Source organism: Notolepis coatsorum, assembly GCF_963971535.1.
Source record: "Notolepis coatsorum genome assembly, chromosome: 18".
Classification (NCBI taxonomy): Eukaryota; Metazoa; Chordata; class Actinopteri; order Aulopiformes; family Paralepididae; genus Notolepis; species Notolepis coatsorum.
This window is the reverse complement of record NC_140182.1, coordinates 38,458,573-38,478,021: the sequence shown is the minus strand read 5'-3', so window position 1 is coordinate 38,478,021 and position 19,449 is coordinate 38,458,573. Positions and strand designations below refer to the sequence as shown.

Below are 19,449 nucleotides of genomic sequence, written 5' to 3'. Positions count from 1 at the left end.
GTTGAGTAAAGCGTTTCCAGCTCATCCAGTTTTGTGCTTTGATTCTTGCGCATTTTGGAGGAAAAGCTATCCGTGAAGTCTTTGATCATTCCCTTTACCGACATCCATATTATTCTGGGGTCTTGCACCGAGTTTGCATTCTCCCGTTGGAATACTATAAGAGCTTCTTTGAGTTGTGTAATGAATTCCTTGTTGTTAAGCAGCAACGAGTTAAATCGCCATCTTGGGGCTCGGGAGGATAGTATACCAAATGTACCTTTAAGGAGTAAATAACAGTGATCTGATAGTGCGTTGGGTATCATTTCCACTTCATAATTATCAAATAGTCTCTGTGATGCAAAGACATAATCTATTCTGGATAGTGTATTATGTCTCGCAGATCGACAAGAGTACTTTCGGGTTGTGGGATTAAGTAACCGCCATAAGTCATTTACACCTGTAATCTTTGACCAATCCTTTAATGCCTTCGATGAATTCTTTTGTTCGCTGGAAAAGGCGAGGTAAGATTTGTCCATCCTTGGGTTCCAGATGGCATTAAAATCCGCTCCTATTATAAATGAGTAATCGGGAATGTCTAACATTGCATTGGTTAGTGTAGTGAAGAAATCTTCTTCGTACAAATTTGGGGCGTATACCGCTATCAACGCTATTTTCCTGTTCTTATGTTCAATCTTAGCCAAACTTATCCGACCTTCTACATCAGACCATACTCCCTTTAGTACAATATTCAACTTACGTTTAACGACTATTGCTACACCCCGAGTTCTCGTACCAATAGAGGAGTGACTGATATTATGGTATATGTTGTCCGCTAATTTATCTATGTCTTTCCCTAGAATGTGTGTTTCGCTTAGCAGAGCAATGTCCACATGTTCTTTTTTCATCAGTGTGAGCACGCTTTTGCGTTTGAGTTGGTTATTTATTCCCCCGGTGTTCCATATCATTATATTCAAACTAGCCATAGTCTATACATGTTGCATTGTAATTTTTGGTAATGCTTCTAGAGTGCGAGGCAATAATAGATATACATCCCACTAGTGAGGTCCCGTTGAGAGCCGAGCTTAAAAACATACATATATACAAATAAAAATCCCCTACCCTTCCCTCCCACCGAGAGTCGTACAGGATTGTGTTCCATGAACACAACCTTTGCGTATGACTCCCTCCCTTGCACCACCGGATATCCCAGAATGATCCAATTATCCTTAACATTCCTATGTATACCATAGGATCTAACACTCTAAATTCTACCATAAGTAGAATGTCGACTGTGGCTTGGCCACTTACCCGTAAAAAATAAATAAATAAAAATTTAAATGAGATAAACTAAAAATAAAGACCAAAAATAAGCTTCAATTGTCATGCCCTAATCACTTACATTTTATATGAACTTGTGTAATTTATAGTAACCCATGAATAATATGAAGGTATTGAACTGAAGAGAGAGCCTCAATAAATCAGAGAGAGCGGATGAAAAAGAAAAAAAAACAAGTAAAAGGAAGAGAACATTAACTTAGATCTTAAAAGAGCATTGCTATGCTTAAACATCTAAAGTATAAATTGGAGAAGTAGTGAAATTATTTCCCATTAATAAAAAACTGTTTTTAAATACGTATATGCAGCATTTCCCCTGACCGGGGTGGGCGATGATCGTTGTGTAGAGTGATCTTTCAGCCGGCCGTCTATGATGGCTCTGTGGTTCTGCATCTAGATAGCTGTTGATTATTCCCCGAGGGGCTTCTGGTAGAGTGAATGACCACGTATTGCTGATATTCCAGAATGCTCCATATATCAAAGAATGCTTCGATGTTCTAGATTATTCCAATATGTCATTTTTACATTGTCTGAATGTTCCAGTATGTTCTGGAGTGTTCCAATCTTGAATCCAATATGTCCGCAATAATATAAACACGTCGGGGAAAGCATTCAAAAACTCTGAGCACGTAGGTCTCTCTGTCCCAAATCCTCGGTTATTAAAGATTGTACTATATGGTGACCTTGCATAACTGAGATTTAAAAGGCCATTTATACACTATTCTGCGTGTTGTTCAGACAGGAATTTGGCTGCATCTTCAGGCGAGTTGAGGAGAATCCTTGCTCCTTGTTTGTCGACAATGCGAAGTATTGCAGGGTATATTAGTAGGGGTCTGTATTTCCCCAGGTATAGTTGAGACATCACCGTCTTGAACTTGGCACGCAGTTCCACTACATCATGACAATAATCTTCAAAGTAGTGTATTGGTACCTCTACCCAGGGTTTTTGATTTGGGTAAACTCTCATTTTGGTAGTGGGGATTGTTTCTTCCACCATAGTACAAACATAGTTCAGCACTGTTTCCGTGTAGACATTAATGTTATCTGTGTCGCGGAACACATTCCAGTCTTTGCAGTGAAACGCAGACCGGAGCGTCTCCTCTGACGTCAAATCCCATTTCTGCGCCTCTCGCGAGACTACAGGAGTACTTTTGATTCTCTGTTTGTACATTGGTGAAAGAAAGATTGACGCGTGATCTGATTTACCAAAGCCACTATCAGAATGAGCCTTGTAGCCACCTTTAAATTGCGTGTAACAGTGATCTAGGATGTTACCGCCTCTGGTGTTGCAAGTCACATGCTGATAGAAGTCAGGTAATACCTTTCTTAGATTGGCGCTATTGAAATCACCCAGAACCAAAATGGCGGCGTTAACGTTCGCCGCTTGTATTCTATTTACCTCGTCGTGGAGTCTGGAGAGCGCGACGTTGTTCCTGGCTTGCGGTGGAATATACACTCCGATCAGGATTAGAGTAGAGTAGAAGATAGTACAATAGAGTAGAATATAATAGAGTAGAATAGATATAATAGAGTAGAATAGAGTACAGTATAATTGAGTACAGCAGAGTAAAGTAGAGTAGAAAAGAGTACAGTACAATTGAGTACAGTAGAGTAAAGTAGAGTAGAAAAGAGTAGAGTAGAATATAGTACAGTAGAATATAGTACAGTAGAGTAAAGTAGAGTAGAAAAGAGTACAGTAGGATAGAGTACAGTAGAATTGAATAGAAAAAGGGAAGAGCAAAAACCCAACAGACACGCAGGTCTGGTCCAGGGACCCCCATCGGTCCTTGAGGAGGTTCCAGGGTGTTATCCCCCCACCCACTTACATGTACTTCCTCGACCCAGGACTAATAACTTAAAATACACAGTGTGCTATAGATAATCATCAACTGGAACAAGCTACCATACCAGTATCCATAAGGCAAGTAAATAATAAATATAGTTTAAAAAATATATTAAAAAGTGAAATGATGTAAATGAGACTGATAGTATGATGTAGTATGATGTAGTAAGATGTGATTCACTATTTTATGTTTTCATTTTATTGTATTTATCTTTTTTTAATTTTTTTTTATTAATTTCAGTTACCCTTTCAGATTTTTGGGGAATGTGAATGAACACAACCATTTATTGTATCTTCAATGTTGAATATACATTTTTGATTTCCTTTATGATCCTCATTATTTTAATTGTATTACTAATTACATTCTTTTTTTTTTTTTTTTAATTTTTTTTATTATTGCAAAACAAAACTTATTAAAAGTCAGTACTCAACACACAATGTATAATGAAACTTTCAGTAAAGGTGGTTAAAATATATGCAAGTACAGAAACAGGATAAAACAAAAATAGTCAATAATAACATTTTAACCGTATACCGTGTATATCCAGCGAAGTTACAATTATATAAATGTTAGTATATGATATACCCCTAATACCTATTTTCTAAAACCCTACACACATATGCTCCAGCTCAAACCCCCCCCTCCCGGACCCCCTCTTGGATAGTACCTCCATTATCCCTCACTCCTAACCAGACATCACCATTATAGGCTAGCTTTTATTCTCTCCACCACTTCTAACCACATTAACATTTTGGATTCATTGAGCCCCAGAATTCTTGCCGTTGATATTTCTTGATATATCACATCGAGATATGTAAGAAACCACACTTTCCGGCACATTTTTTCCGGTTGAAACCAACGTGATGCAATCAGTTTTTTAGCTACTGTGATACCCGATAAAACCAATCTTTTTAGTTGTGGGTTCACTGCAAACTCAAAAACATCATTCAATAGCAATACCGCGGGGTGTACAGGTATATTCCAAAATACGAGTATTGATAATTGTTGGGACACATCTTTCCAGAATGCCTTAACTGGTGGGCAGTCCCAATACATGTGCATAAATGTTCCTTCGTCCCCATTTGTACATTGGGAGCATTTGGAGTCTTGTATAAGCCCCATTTTGCACAGCCTTATAGGAGTCAAGTATGTCCTGTGAATATAGTTCAGATTGATTTGTTGATGATCCGGGTTCCTTGATGTAAGTCGGACATTTGCCCAGGCTCCTTGCCAATCAAAGTCATTTTCCAGGTCTGGTATATCCCTCCTCCAGACATTGTCTAGTTGAAGGGTTTCGTACGAGGACGTTAGTAATTGATAATAAAAACCTGATACAAAACCTCCCAATGTATCTCTTTCATAGAAAAATTTGTGGTATCTGTGGTGTTCAATTGGTATGTGTAATGGAACACCGTGAGATCTCATACAAAGTCGTAACTGTATGTAAAAAAGCCATGTGGACTCGGTGAGGTTAAACTTTATGCATATTCCGACATAACTACAGAGGCCCTTGTTATTAAAAATATCCCCTAATGAGTGTATGCCTCTTTCTTCCCATACAGGGAATCTTATAGGTCGTTTTCCCATTAAGAGAGCATTGTTATTGAATATGGGAGTGTGATTATGCCATACTTGATGGTTAGGAAATTTCCTTTGTGTTTCCCGCCATGTCCTGATTGCATGGGTTATTATTGGGCCAAATTCTCGCTCACAATGCTTGATTGAAAGTTTAGTGTATGCTATGTCTTTCAATCTCTGTGGGGCTACTATGTTTTCTTCTAATTTTCTCCAAGATACCAAAGCCTCGGGGTCAAACCATATCTTCTTCAATGGTCTTAATGTGAAGGCATTAAAATATTGTAAAAAATCTGGGACTGCCATGCCACCGTCTGCTTTACTTCTCTGTGCGGTGGATCTTTTTATGCGAGGTGGTTTGTTATTCCAAATAAATTTGTATGTGGAGGTTTGTAATCTTTTCCAGTAGCCCTCTGGAGGAGGTAACGGAAGCATTGAGCTGAAGAAATTGATTCTTGGTAATACATCCATCTTAACTATTGATACCCTTGCCTGTACTGAGTTTTTAAGTTTTGCCCACCTGTCCAGGTCGTCCTTGATTTTGTTCTGTATTTTTGTGTAATTGTGCTTCACCGTTTGTCTTATGGTGGGAAATATTTCCACACCCAAGCATCTGAAATGTTTGACCATGGGTATCGCACCTGGGAGGGTTGTCTCTTTTTTTGCACTGGTGTTAAGAGGAAGAAAAGCCGACTTAGGCCAATTTATTTTAAATCCCGATAAATCACCAAAGTTCTCTATCAACTTGAGTATAAGCGGCAATGTGTTGTTGGGGTTTTGCATGAACAATATTACGTCGTCCGCATATAAACTAATTTTATGATGTGTGCCCTTGATTACTATTGGTTCTATGTGTTGGGATTGTCTTATAAATTGTGCTAAAGGTTCTAATGATAGATCGAATAGTCCGGGACTAAGAGGGCAACCTTGTCTGGCTGAGCGCGATACCGGAAAGATATCGGAGATGAATGTGCCTGTTGTAATCCTGGCCGATGGGTCCTTGTATAGTACTTTAATCATATCAATGAAACCTTTTCCTAACCCCATCCTTTCCAATACTGCCCATAGAAACGACCATTCCAACCTGTCAAATGCTTTCATAGCATCCAGGGATAGTATCGCCTTAGGTGTGATGTCCTCTTTGTCTGTATCTAGTACGTGCAGTATTCGCCTTATGTTATCATTGATCAGGCGACCTTTTATGAAGCCTGTTTGGTCCGTATGAACTAAAGACGTCATATGCTTTTGCAATCTGATGGCTAATATCTTAGAGTACAGTTTGACATCGGTTCCGAGGAGGCTTAAAGGACGGTAACTACCGCATTCAGTGGGGTCTTTGTCTTTTTTGTGAAGAACTGAAATGAGTGCGGTATTTTGGTGTTCAATGAAGCTTCCCTCTTTGACTGAGTATAAGATCATATTTAGTAATAAGGGTCCAAATATGTCCCAGCAAGAAATGTACATTTCTGATGGGATACCGTCAATTCCCGGAGCTTTGCCGTTTTTCATTCCGGATATGGCCTTCTTGAGTTCTTCTAATGTGATCGGTACTTCTAACTGTTTAGCGTCTTCATCCGTAAGTTTAGGGAGAGTAATTTGATTAAGATATGTGTCTAATTTGTCTTGATCAAAGGTCGTTTCTGAGTTATATAAATCGGAGTAGAATTCTTTGAATGTATCGTTTATTATTTTGGGTTCTGTTACTAGAGCTTGTTGTTTCCTAATGGCAGTTATATCTGCAAATTTTGCATTAATTCTTAGTCGCATGGCTAATAGGTGACTAGGTTTAGAACCTTGGAAGTACTGCTGTTGTCTAGTGCTGCGTATTTGCAATTCCGATTTTTGTCTGTACATTGCTTTGAACTCTGTCTTTAGAATGTTAACTTGGTTATCTAGTCTAGTAGAGTTGTTGTATTTTAAAGAATTAAAAAGCGTTGAGTAAAGCGTTTCCATTTCAGACAGTTTTGTGTTTTGATTTTTGCGCAATATGGAGGTAAATCTATCCGAGAAATCCTTGATCATATTCTTTACCGACATCCATAATATTCTGGGATCTTGCACCGAGTTAGCATTATCTTGTAGGAATACTGTGAGAGCTTCTTTAATTTGTGTAATGAATTCCTTGTTGTTAAGCAGCATCGAATTAAAACGCCATCTTGGGGCCCGGGTAGATAGTGTACCAAATGTTGCTTTCAGGATTAAGTAGCAGTGATCTGATAGCGCATTGGGTGTCATTTCCACTTCGTATTTATCAAATATTCTCGGGGATGCAAAGACGTAGTCAATTCTGGATAGTGTGTTGTGTCTCGCCGAACGACAGGAGTACTTGCGGGTCATGGGGTTAAGTGAACGCCATAAATCAGTTACTCCTGTTGATTTCGACCAATCTTTTAATGCTTTAGATGAATTCTTTTGTTCGCTGGAGAAGGAAAGGTAAGTTTTGTCCATCCTTGGGTTCCAAATGGCATTAAAATCCGCACCTATTATATATGAGTACTCGGGATGGTTTAACATTTCTCCTGTTAGTGAAGTGAAGAAACCCACTTCGTACAAATTCGGGGCATATACCGCTGCCAATGCAATTTTCCTGTTATTGTGTATAATCCTAGCTATAGTTATGCGCCCCTCAGCATCCGACCATACCCCTTTCAATTCGATATTTAATTTGCGTCTGACGACTATGGCTACCCCTCTAGTTCTCGTAGCAAAAGAAGAGTGACCAATATTATGGTATATGTTATCCGCTAACGTATTTATGTCTCCCTCTAAAATGTGCGTTTCGCTTAATAGAGCCACGTCCACATGTTCTTTTTTCATCAGTGTAAGCACGCTTTTGCGCTTGTGTTGTTTGTTTATCCCACCGGTGTTCCATACCATTATATTCAAACTAGCCATAGTCTATGCATGTTTTCGTGTAGTTTTTGGTAATGTTTCTGGAGTATGAAGCTACAATAGATGCACATCCAATTAATGAGGTCCCGTTGAGAGCTGAGCTTAAAAACATATATATATACAAATAAAAATCCCCTATTTTCCCCTCTCCCAGAAAGTCGAACATGCCTGTGTTCCAAGAACACATCCTCCGCGATTGACTTTCTCCCATGGTCCACCGGATTGCCCAACCTGAGCATTGTAATCCTAATTTTCCTATGCTCATTGCCATAGGATCTAACATTTCCATTCTATTGCAATAGAATGTCGCTTTTGGTCTTGCACCTTCCCTTACTGTAATGAAGTATTGTGATAAATAACCTAAAGATAAAAATAAAAAATAAAATAAAAAGAGAATAAACCTTTATCGACATATTCCTTTGATTCATTTACTAATTACATTCTGTATTTGTATTCTGTTGTATTATTTGTGTGTGAGGACCCCAGGAAGACTAGCGGTCATTCATTCGACAGCTAATTGGGATCCTAAAAAAACATAAACATAAACCTACAGTATAGACAGTTATAGGACTATGTCATATCCTACAACACATATATTCTCAAAGTGGGGGCTTAGAGATGTTATCAAATGGGGCTCTGTGGCCTAACGTATATCAATGTGGGGTCCTTGACATGATAGAAGGTTGAGAGCCACGGGCATACAAGACCAATAATGATTAACATTGGATTGTCTGACATGTGATTTTCCAACAACATAAGCAGACATTGATATATGGATATTGATATGGTTTCTCTCCATGTGGCCCCAGCCCTGACCTTCAGTATGATCTTGCCCTTGAGCTGCGTGGGGGAGGGCAGCTGCTCGGCCATCTGCTCCACAGGTTCCATCAGCAGCTTGTCACCAAACACCTCTTTGAAGATACGGGCCATCTGACGCTGCTGCTCGATGGGACAGTGCTCCTCGATGGACAGGATCACTGGGTAGCTGGAGGAGGAGCAGGAGGAGGAGGAGCAGGAGGAGGAGGAGGGCACAGCAGAAGAGACGAGACGAAGGTGTCACTCATTTGAGTTTTTTCTAATTTTATGAATGAAAGATCGTTGCATTTATATAGCACTTTTCTAGACACTCAAAGTGCTTTACACTGGCACCAGGCCAGGGGCAACAGTGGCTCAGGAGGTAAAGCGGTCATCTGGTAAGGTTCCCGGTTCGATTCCAACTCCTCCCGGCAGTGTGTCAAAGACACTTAACCCCTATCTGCTCCCAATGAGCAGGTTGGCACCTTGCATGGTTGCCTCCGAGTGAATGGGTGAACGTGAGGCATAAGTTGTAAAGCACTTTGGATAAAAGCGCTATATAGATTCAGTCCATTTATAAATGCTATCCATTTACCAGGCACACATCACACTACACAATCAGGAGACAGGGATTTATATCAGCCAATTAAGAGGAAGGTATGATTAGGTGGCCTTGATGTCAGAGACCTGATTGGGACTTTGGTCAAGGAACCCCCCACTTTTTGCGATAGGCGATAGTTTGACAAACTAATTCAGTCGGGACCTCAGTTTAACATCTCGTCCAAAGGATGGCACCGCTAGGCTACCGCTGACCACTGATAAAGAGAGAGTATGTGTAGGTATGTGTGTGTGAGAGAGAGAAAGAGAGAGAGAGCAAGTGTGTGTGTTTGTGTGTGAGAGTGTATAATGTCTGTGTACAGTAGGGGTGTGCAGAGATGTCATTATCTGTATCTGTATTTGGATAGAAGACTAGAGGTGGGCGTGGTTTCTACTAGATTATTATAAATACAAGATGGGAACAGATGTAATCAAAGTAACAAATGAACATTAGATTAAAGGAAGTCATGTTAAAATGTTGTAAAAAGTACCCAGAAATTATACTTAAGTGAAAGTATGGGTACTGTCTCAAAATCTGACTCAAGTAAAAGTCAAAGTATCTTGCTAAAAACACACTTGAGTAAAAGTCAAAAAGTCCTACTTTTAAATGTACTTAAGTACTCAAAAGTAAAAGTAAATTTCTTTTTTGAAAGGGATAGACCTCAAACTCATTCCATCGTGGGCCAAGTTTTCATTTTAACTACACATTGCACCAGATGAGTTAGTTGAAGAGGTGAGCCAATAAGTGAAATCATCAGCTGGTGTTTAGGCAAGGCTGGAATGAAACCAAGCATACACTCTGCCCACAATGGAATGTGTTCTGCAATAGACAATGCTGAAATGAAAGAACAGAGGACACTTTGTTTTGCATTAAAATTATTTAATGCACTTCCCCATTGAAGGTAAACTAACATGGACAGCATTCACATCACAGCATGAATAATATCACAATATTATTTTTATCCACTTTTTCTCCCATTTTTCTATATTTTTTTCTCCCATCCCAATTTCGTATCATCCAATTCAACCCTCCCCTGTCACGGACGCTGTTTCTTGCCTCCCACAAGCCGGCTGCAATGTGGACTAAGTCATGTATAGCACAAGTCCCCTCCGGTACTTGAGGTAACAGCAGTCGCATCTTTTCACCTGCACAGCTCGATCTCTCAGTGTAACGCGTGGGAGGCTCACGCTGCCCCCGACACTTCCTGATTCTACTGCGCAGGCGCACCAACCGACCTGTAGGAGTCGCTGTCCACAACGCCCGATCCCCACCCATCAGTTTCCCACCCCCTAATACGGCCAATGTGTATTAGTACGGACGACCAGCTAAACTGAAAGCAAATGTGGAGCGCTGGGAGCGCTGGGCTCGAACTGACGAGCCCAGCGTCTCCAGCATTTCGTGGCAAGCGCCTTGCCCACTACGCCACGTAGCCGCCCAATAATATCACAATATTAAAGACCGAATACTGTAGTATCCTGAATAATGACAATATTAAAGACAGAATACTGGAGTACCCTGAATAATATCACAATATTAACCACAGCATAATTCAGATTTTGTACTCCAAGTGAATGTCGTTTAAGTAAGTAAGTAAGTAAGTAAGTAAGTAAGTAAGTAAGTAAGTAAGTAAAGTTTATTTATATAGCACCTTTCACAGACCAGGGTCACAAAGTGCTTCACATAGTAAAAACATCAATAAAATGCAAAAGATAGCAGCATGGTAAAAGAAAATTATTAAAAACGTGAAAGACACTGGCCAAAACATTGAAAGTATGGGAGCCCTTCAGTCTTCTGCAGGCAAGTGCAGCAGAACGCCTTTCAAAGCTTTCAGTGTCTATCCAGTGAGCGGTTACCCCAATGAAACTTCTTCGTCGGGCTGTCCAGCAATCTGTTGTTGTCGCGATCCATTCAACTTACTCATAGCAGCAGTGACTTTCTCTTTCATGGTTTGAGCAGCTTTGCTGATCTTTGAGCGGATAGTGGGCCTCGTAATGATGTTAGTGCTTGGTCGCAAACCATTTATCAGGTGTTTGAATGATGGCAACTCAACAACACTATAAGGTTGGAGTCCTTGAACTATGTATTTTTTATGTAGATAGGGCCATGGATGCTCGTCTTGTCCGTCCACGCCGTCGCCGACCGTTTCGTCCTCTTCATCACTCATTGTGGCCATCTTCTTTAGCTTGTCACTCTGACTGTCTATTCTTCTGATAGCAGGTGTTTAATCAAAGACCCCCGCTTTCTAGTCTTGCACAAGGACCAATCAGCATGGGTATGGGCGGGTTAATTTTCCATTGCTGGGGATTTGATCGGCTGTTACATGCGGTCGTGTTACGACCCTGGCTCAAAGGGACGCAACCTATGTGCAAACAGACACCAAAACCTGTGTTTAAACCAAAAGACAACTCTAACAATGAATACTGGTACAAACTAAAGAACAAAGAATGGTGGAACGTGAAAAGTCTCTGTTTCCACACTCTCCTCTAGCCACAGTCAGGCTGCATGTGTGACTCAGGGACTGGCTTTAACCTGCCAGCAGGTATCCAATCAGCAGCAATCAGCTAATTAGCAGCCCTCACCTGCATGCACAGTGACACAGGAGTGATCAAGCTCATGGTACATAACAGGTCGCAGGATTAATAACGTTAACGTTAGTTTGGCCAGATAAACAATTCAAATATACTAATTAAAATGGTTGGACCTGCAAGATTTGTACTTTGTAGGTCTGCATTTTAAATGTAAGGAGTAAAAAGTATGTTTTTTTTCTCTGAAATGTAATGGAGTAAAAGTACAAAGTATACAAACCTAATAATACTAGAGTAAAGTACAAATCCCCCAAAACAGTACTTAAGTATTGTAACGAAGTACAATTACTCAAGTACTTTACACCCCTGCATTAAATCCAGCGAATTAATTGTTAATATTCATTGGCAATGCAATTGTTGTGCCTTCAAAGCATCAAATTGATTTAATATTGGCATAACATTTATTATGAATATATATTTATATATATAGTTTTATGAACTGTCTGAGGTTGAACCCCCCTCCCCCTTTAACTAGGGGACAATAACTGAAAAAAAAATTATTTTTTTTCATTTTATTTACAACAGTATTACATAAGAGTAATAGTATAATTATAATTCATTTGAGGAAGCTTAGATCCTTCGACATCAGCAGGTCACTTCTTTATGTCTTCTATCAAGGTATCCTGGCTAGTGTCCTGTTTAATGCTGTTCTCTGCTGGGGGGGCAGCAAAATCATTAAAAAGGCTGGCTCAGTGATTGGCTTCCCTCCTGATTCCCTGGGCCCAGGAGTTCAAAACTTTTAATCCCTATCTGATTCGATCAGATTTTTAAATCACATTTTTTGTGATCCAGGATCAGACAACTCTGCCATATTTTGTCCCGGTATTTCAAAGCAATTCAGGATAGGATCACGCTGATCCAGATTCAGACTTTTCAAGATTACTAGACCCTGAATATCAGTACTTTAAAGGGGAACTATTTTACTATTTCTTTCACTATTTGGGCACTTTTACACAATTCCTGTGAGTCTATGGAACACCTCTGTAATATATATATTTTTTTTATTCATTGTTTTGTATTTCTAATCAAGTCCTCAAAAACAGCATTTTTCTACCTCAAGATTTCGAGCTGTTTTGCAGCCGCAGCTGCAGGTGCCACCTAAACCACTGTGTGGCCTGCGCCGTCTGCTGAACATTAACATGCAGCAGTGACTATATGACATCACATATAGGCACATTTTCAAACGACTCAGTTCAGTGAGGGTGAATATTGTGAGAGGAGAATTGGAAGAATGCGCCAATATGAGAATTTTGAGACATAGATCATATTAATATAAGTTCACATAGCTAGGAAACAATGCTAAACACTCAAAAAGGCCATTTATAAGATAGTTCCCCTTTAATCCTACCGATCTCCATCTAGTGGATATGGAAAAAAAAGGAAGACAAGGACCACATTGCAGAGACATCTGTAATGTCTAATTATATTGTTAAATACATAAAGGACATAAATCATAATGGAATTGTAATAAAGAAAAATACTCCCACCAGGGTAACAACAAAGAAACATTCATTCAAAGGCAGCTGATCATCCAGACGTGCTTTGAGGAGCTGAATTCTAAGTGAGATTTCAGTTTGCTGAAGGTGAGTGATGACAGGTGGACTTTTTTTTGTTGAAGATATTTTTTCTTTAATCTAAATTACATTTGTGATTGACAATCTTTGTTGTGATACTTTTATGAGCATAAACATTTATGTCATCAGCATTTGGTTGAAAACAAAATAGGCCACCATTAATGTGACCAAAATTTTTTAAATAAAATGTATTTGCCATGAAGGCTAAGAATTGTCTATTATTTCAGTTAACAAACTTTGCCATCTTATTTATATTGAAACATGTTTTTAAATAAATTGTATAGTACATTTTGCTCTGGTAATCCACTGGAAACCCACCCCTCTGGTGGGATCAAGATAATCCAGTTTTTTGGGATCAAATTTATCCCAATCCTGTGTTGACGGTTTGAGATACCCGTTTTGAAGATTTGATCCAGATTAAAGCTTGGATTTGATTTCCTGATCTGATCGGATATCAAAGTGAGCCTGATCCCGTTTTTTGGTTTTGAACTACCCAAAATCCAAATCTGATCTGATCAGATAGGGATTAAAAGTTTTGAACTCCTGGGCCCTGGAGATCATCATAGCCAAGCGAACTAGAACTAAACTGAACACCATTTTATCCTTTGAAGGCCACCCACTGTTTAGTATTTTTGATGCTCTGCGAATCTCATTCAGTGATAGGTTGTTGATGCCTCAATGCTGAGCGATTGAGAAGGTCCTTTGTTCCTGCTGCGGTTACATTTTTTAACGAACACCGTTAGCACTGTGTTGAGAGGCTCTCCTACTGTGTTGTGTATCCTGTATTGTATCATGTAACTGTTTCTTTCATGTTTGTATATTTGTATTCGCTCTGGTGGCAAACCATATTTCCCCTCGGGGATTAAGAAATAAACCATATCATACCATACAAAATGTTATCTTTATATATTTTTTTTATGAGAGATAGATGTGAAGTGCAGCCAGCACATGGTTATGGTTCTGAAATAGGTATCCAAAGACACATATAATAGAATCAAGTTGACATGCAGAACTCATGATGAGATAAGCTTTCTCTGAGCTTTTGTAAATGTAGGGAGACCTGCTCATCATGGAGCAGCCAGGATAGGAGATCTTTTGACACACAACTTTCCTTTTTTCTTTTTTTTTTTTACTTTTTTTGTATTGCATTTTCCATTATTCAGACAATCTTTTTACATGTTTTCCACATCACATCATTGTGATACAACACTATACGGATTATTCAGACATTCTTTTTATATGTTTTCCACATCACATCGTTGTGATACAAAACTATGATAGGAAAACCAACCTGAAAAAAAATATAAATATAATAATAATAATAATAATAATAATAATAATAATAATAATAATAATAATAATAATAATAATAATAATAATAATAATAATAATAATAATAATAATAATAATAATAATTATTATTATTATTATAATAATTATAATTATAATAATAATAATAATAAATAAAAATACAAAACCCAAAATAAAATAAACAAAAAAATAAAAAGAAAGATACAGTCCAGCACATCCCTCACCTTGATCATATACTCAGTCGTTACATGTTACGGTTACATATGGCATATCTACTATATAATTATAAAATGTACATAGAGTATAAATCGGACCTAAGATATCCTGACTTTTATTTACCTATCTTTCTCAAATATGGACCCCAAGTTTTTTTGAACACATGTACGCTATCATTAACTTAGTGTATAAGTTGCTCAAAAGAGGCTAATCTAGCAAGCTCGTCATTCCACTCTCTAAAGCTGATTTTCTCTATTAATTTCCAATGTCTCGATACTATCCTACATCCTGTTATGAGGGCCAGCCTTATCCAAGAGCATAAATACGAGGATAGTTCAGTCTCCACCGGCAATATGCCCAATATACATAATGCAGGCCCTTATTCATATAGCATGTGAACCAATGTACCTCTATTTTTATTACACCTCCAACATATATATCTCCTCTGAGACCCAGTCTTGACATCTTCGATGGAGTCCAGTAACTCCTATTCATTATCTTGAATCTAATTAAACGTGTCTGCATGTCTCGGGCTATAGAGTACCATGACTGTACTGTTGTTTTCCAGATCTCCCTAGGTATGGGCGTTCCACAATCCTTTTCCCATGTTATCCTGGCACCCTCATAATTTGGGAGTTGGTGCTTTCTAAGCATGTCATAGAACCTAGACATTCCCCCTGGACACTTCCCATTAAATCTCCATAATTCCTGAATATCAGTGATAGGGGCAATATTTTTCTTCCTATTTGCTGTCGTAATACAGCTCCTTATTTGTAAAGATTTATATTTAAACATTAACTGTTCAAAGGAAAGTAAGTGTATACCATCAAACAAGTATTCTACTAACATTACCCCTGCCCCCACCCAGTCATCCCATATTACAGACTTTTTACCCATTTTAAATGATTTATTATACCACATTGAAGATCCTTTTGTATAGTAGGGGTCCATGCTACATATCTGGTGAGCCCTTTTCCAACTCTCTCTAGCAAATGTCAGTACTGGGTCTCTATAAGGAACTTCCCCTCTCGTCTGGGATAGGAAAGCTTGCACTGATAATGGTTCTACTAGCTCTTTCTCTATCGCTATCCAAGCAGGAGCCCGGATCTCAAATAGGTTAATCTTGGACAGTTGGCTTAGTGAAGAGGCATAATGGTACCAGTCTATTCGTGGGCATCCCAATCCACCTTCCTCGACTGATGCATATAATTTTGTTTTGTTGAAAGAGGGTTTCTTACCCGCCCACAAGAAGCAGCTCAATGCCCTATTAAACCTGGTTAGAAGAGGAGGAGGGAATTCCAAAGGCAACATGTATGTTACATAATTAATCTGGGGTACTACCATCATTTTTACAGTATTTATCTTTCCCATCAATGACAGATAAAGTTTTGACCAGTTCAATAGATTATTAAAAAAAATTGGATAAGTGGTAATAAATTCACCTGCATTATCTCCTTCAATCCTGGAGTAATTGTGACACCCAAGTAGACCAAACCAGATGGGAGCCATTTAAATCTCCAATTCTTGCGGATATCCGGGGGGCATAATCTAGACAATGGCATTGCCTCAGATTTATTCCAATTAATCTTATAACCTGATATATGTGAAAAGGAGTCAATCACAGATATTATCTCTGGTACGGCAGCCTCTGGATTGCTCGATAGCAATAGAATATCATCCGCATATAATAGCATCTTGTGTTCTTCTTGACCTGCAACAATGCCTTTTCACGTTTCCCCTGATGGCCGAAGCTAAAGGCTCTAAGGCCAGTGCGAATATAAGAGGGGAAAGGGGACAACCCTGTCTGGTCCCACGTAGAAGCTTGAAAGGGGCGGATATGTTCCCATTGGTAAGGACTGATAGATAGAGATAGATAGACAGATAGACAGATAGACAGATAGACAGATAGATAGATAGATAGATAGATAGATAGATAGATAGATAGATAGATAGATAGATAGATAGATAGATAAAGTATTACTAATATTTCCGTGGGTCATAATATTAATATTAATCGCTGTATTTATTATCTGTGTAATAAAAATATCTGTGTCCATCTCATTATATGTGCTTTCACAAATTCATATTGGGATTCAGGCTCATCTCTAGTGTACAGTATGTGTGTATGATAGAAAGAGAGTATGAGAGTATGAGAGTATGTGTGTGTGTGTGTGTGTGTGTGTGTGTGTGTGTGTGTGTGTGTGTGTGTGTGTGTGTGTGTGCGTGCGTGCGTGCGTGCGTGTGTGTGTGAGAGAGAGAGAATAAGGAAGAAGAGAGTGTGAGTGTGTGTGAGAGGGAGATAAATAGAAAGAGAGAGAAATAATAAGAAAGAGGGAGAGAAAGAAAGAAAGAAAGAAAGAAAGAAAGAAAGAAAGAAAGAAAGAAAGAAAGAAAGAAAGAAAGAAAGAAAGAAAGAAAGAAAGAAAGAAAGAAAGAAAGAAAGAAAGAAAGAAAGAGAGAGAGAGAGAGAGAGAGAGAGAGAGAGAGAGAGAGACACTGACTCTGAGGTGACGAAGGCATGTTCGTTGATGGCTTTCACCACATCCTCAAACTTGATCTTGGTCGTCCTGGTCCAGCCGTGGTAGATGATTGGCTCCCCTGGTCCCTCCCAACAGTCCACTAGAGACACATCACAACACCACATACTGGGATCATTTCAATAAGAAATAAGAAATAAAAAACACAAGAGGACCTCTTTAGATCAAAGACTTTATTGATCTGGGACGCTTCTATTAAAACACTAGGAGTGGAATGATACACATATTTTCCCATCCAATGCAAATTCTGATTTTGAGGTGACAATTTGATTATATTTTCGATTCTTTATAAATTCTTTGGAATTTTCTATTCTGTACTGGGATCGTTATACCCCTATGGACCACCGTACTGAGATCATTACACCCCTATGGACCACCTCGTTACACCCCTACAGGCCACATACTGAAATCATTACACCCCTATGGACCACCATGCTGAGATCATTACACCCCTATAGACCACCGTACTGAAATCATTACACCCCTATGGACCACCATGCTGAGATCATTACACCCCTATGGACCACCATACTGAGATCATTACACCCCTATAGACCACCGTACTGAGATCATTACACCCCTATGGACCACCATACTGAGATCATTACACCCCTATAGACCACCGTACTGAGATCATTACACCCCTATAGACCACCGTACTGAGATCATTACACCCCTATGGACCACCATACTGAGACAGGCCATGTGAGCGGATCGGAGCGTGAGCGGCGCGGAGCGGGCGGTTTTGACGTGAGCGAGGAGTGGGTTTTAAAATGGGTCGGCGCGACGTCCGGAGCGAGAGTTCTCCTCCGCTCCAATCCACTCCAGGTCGCTCACAGTGGTTTAACACTGTTGATGTAATATACATGCAGTACAATGCCAAAGCAACAGATGGCGATGTACAAACATGAAGGCCATTTTCAACCAATGAGAAGGGTGAACCTGTGATATCCGGTTCAGGCTTTGTCACTGTAGAGACGCCCACACTCACTCCTGATAGAAAACGTATCGACGCCATTGTTGTTGACGTTAGCTTACATGCTAACGTTAATGGCAGCGACCATAGCATTGTGGCTCGGCTAGCCTATCATCGCTTAATAGAGCTAGTGGATGGATAAACAACGTTATTTAACATTGCAGAATGGGTACAATTACAATGCGGCTCAATACAAACAATTGTTAAGGGGCCCAGGGGGTGTAGACTGTTGTAGTTTGAGCTGATTTACACCATGCTCCAAAAAAAAAAAAAAAATCTGCCGAGCGATCTGGCGCGGGGCTCGATTCAAGGTGAGCGGGGAGCGAGCGGAGAGCGACTTGGGGGCGGGGTCAACATGATCGATTAGCGGAGCGGACCAAGCTTTAAAGAGCGAAGAGCGGATTTCTCGGCCGCGCCGATCCGCTCACGTGGCCTGTACTGAGATCATTACACCCCTATAGACCACCGTACTGAGATCATTACACCCCTATAGACCACCTCGTTACACCCCTACAGGTTACATGCTGAGATCATTACAACCCTATGGACCACATACTGAGATCCTTACACCCCTATGGACCACATACTGAGATCATTACAGACCACCTCGTTAGACCCCTACAGACCACCTCATTACACCCCTATAGATCACCTCGTTACACCCCTACAGACCACCTCGTTACACCCCTACAGACCACCTCATTACACCCCTATAGATCACCTCGTTACACCCCTACAGACCACCTCATTACACCCCTATAGATCACCTCGTTACACCCCTACAGACCACCTCATTACACCCCTATAGATCACCTCGTTACACCCCTACAGACCACCTCGTTACACCCCTACAGACCACCTCATTACACCCCTATGGACCACCTCATTACACCCCTACAGACCACCTCATTACACCCCTACGGACCACCTCAATACACCCCTACAGACCACCTCATTACACCCATACAGCCCAAGACCAAATGGCAGAAATCCAATATGGACGACATTGTTGGCCCCAGTGGCAAAGTTGTTGTGTTTGGTGCTGGTCTACCGATTCTCCTGCTCTTTTGAACATTTGTAATAGTCTTTAATCCATATCAATGGTTGAATCCTAGGGGTGTAACGATGCATCGATTAATCGAAATGTATCGATTCTAATGTGACGATTCAACTGCATCGATTTGAAAATGTTAGAACGATTATAATCTAAATTAATCAAAATAATATATATT

At 39.7% G+C, this 19,449-nt stretch overlaps 1 protein-coding gene across 1 annotated transcript in view; it reads right to left on the bottom strand.

Annotated features, from left to right (window-relative positions):
• plcg2 (phospholipase C, gamma 2) overlaps positions 1-19,449 on the bottom strand; it is a 117,470-nt gene that overhangs the window by 54,499 nt on the left and 43,522 nt on the right. Inside the window, exons 13-14 of the mRNA XM_084335016.1 lie at positions 17,206-17,323; positions 8,442-8,610 (exon numbers count right to left, since the gene is read on the bottom strand). Of these exons, the coding sequence (XP_084191142.1) occupies positions 8,442-8,610; positions 17,206-17,323 (287 nt within the window). The remainder of the gene's footprint in view (positions 1-8,441; positions 8,611-17,205; positions 17,324-19,449) is intronic.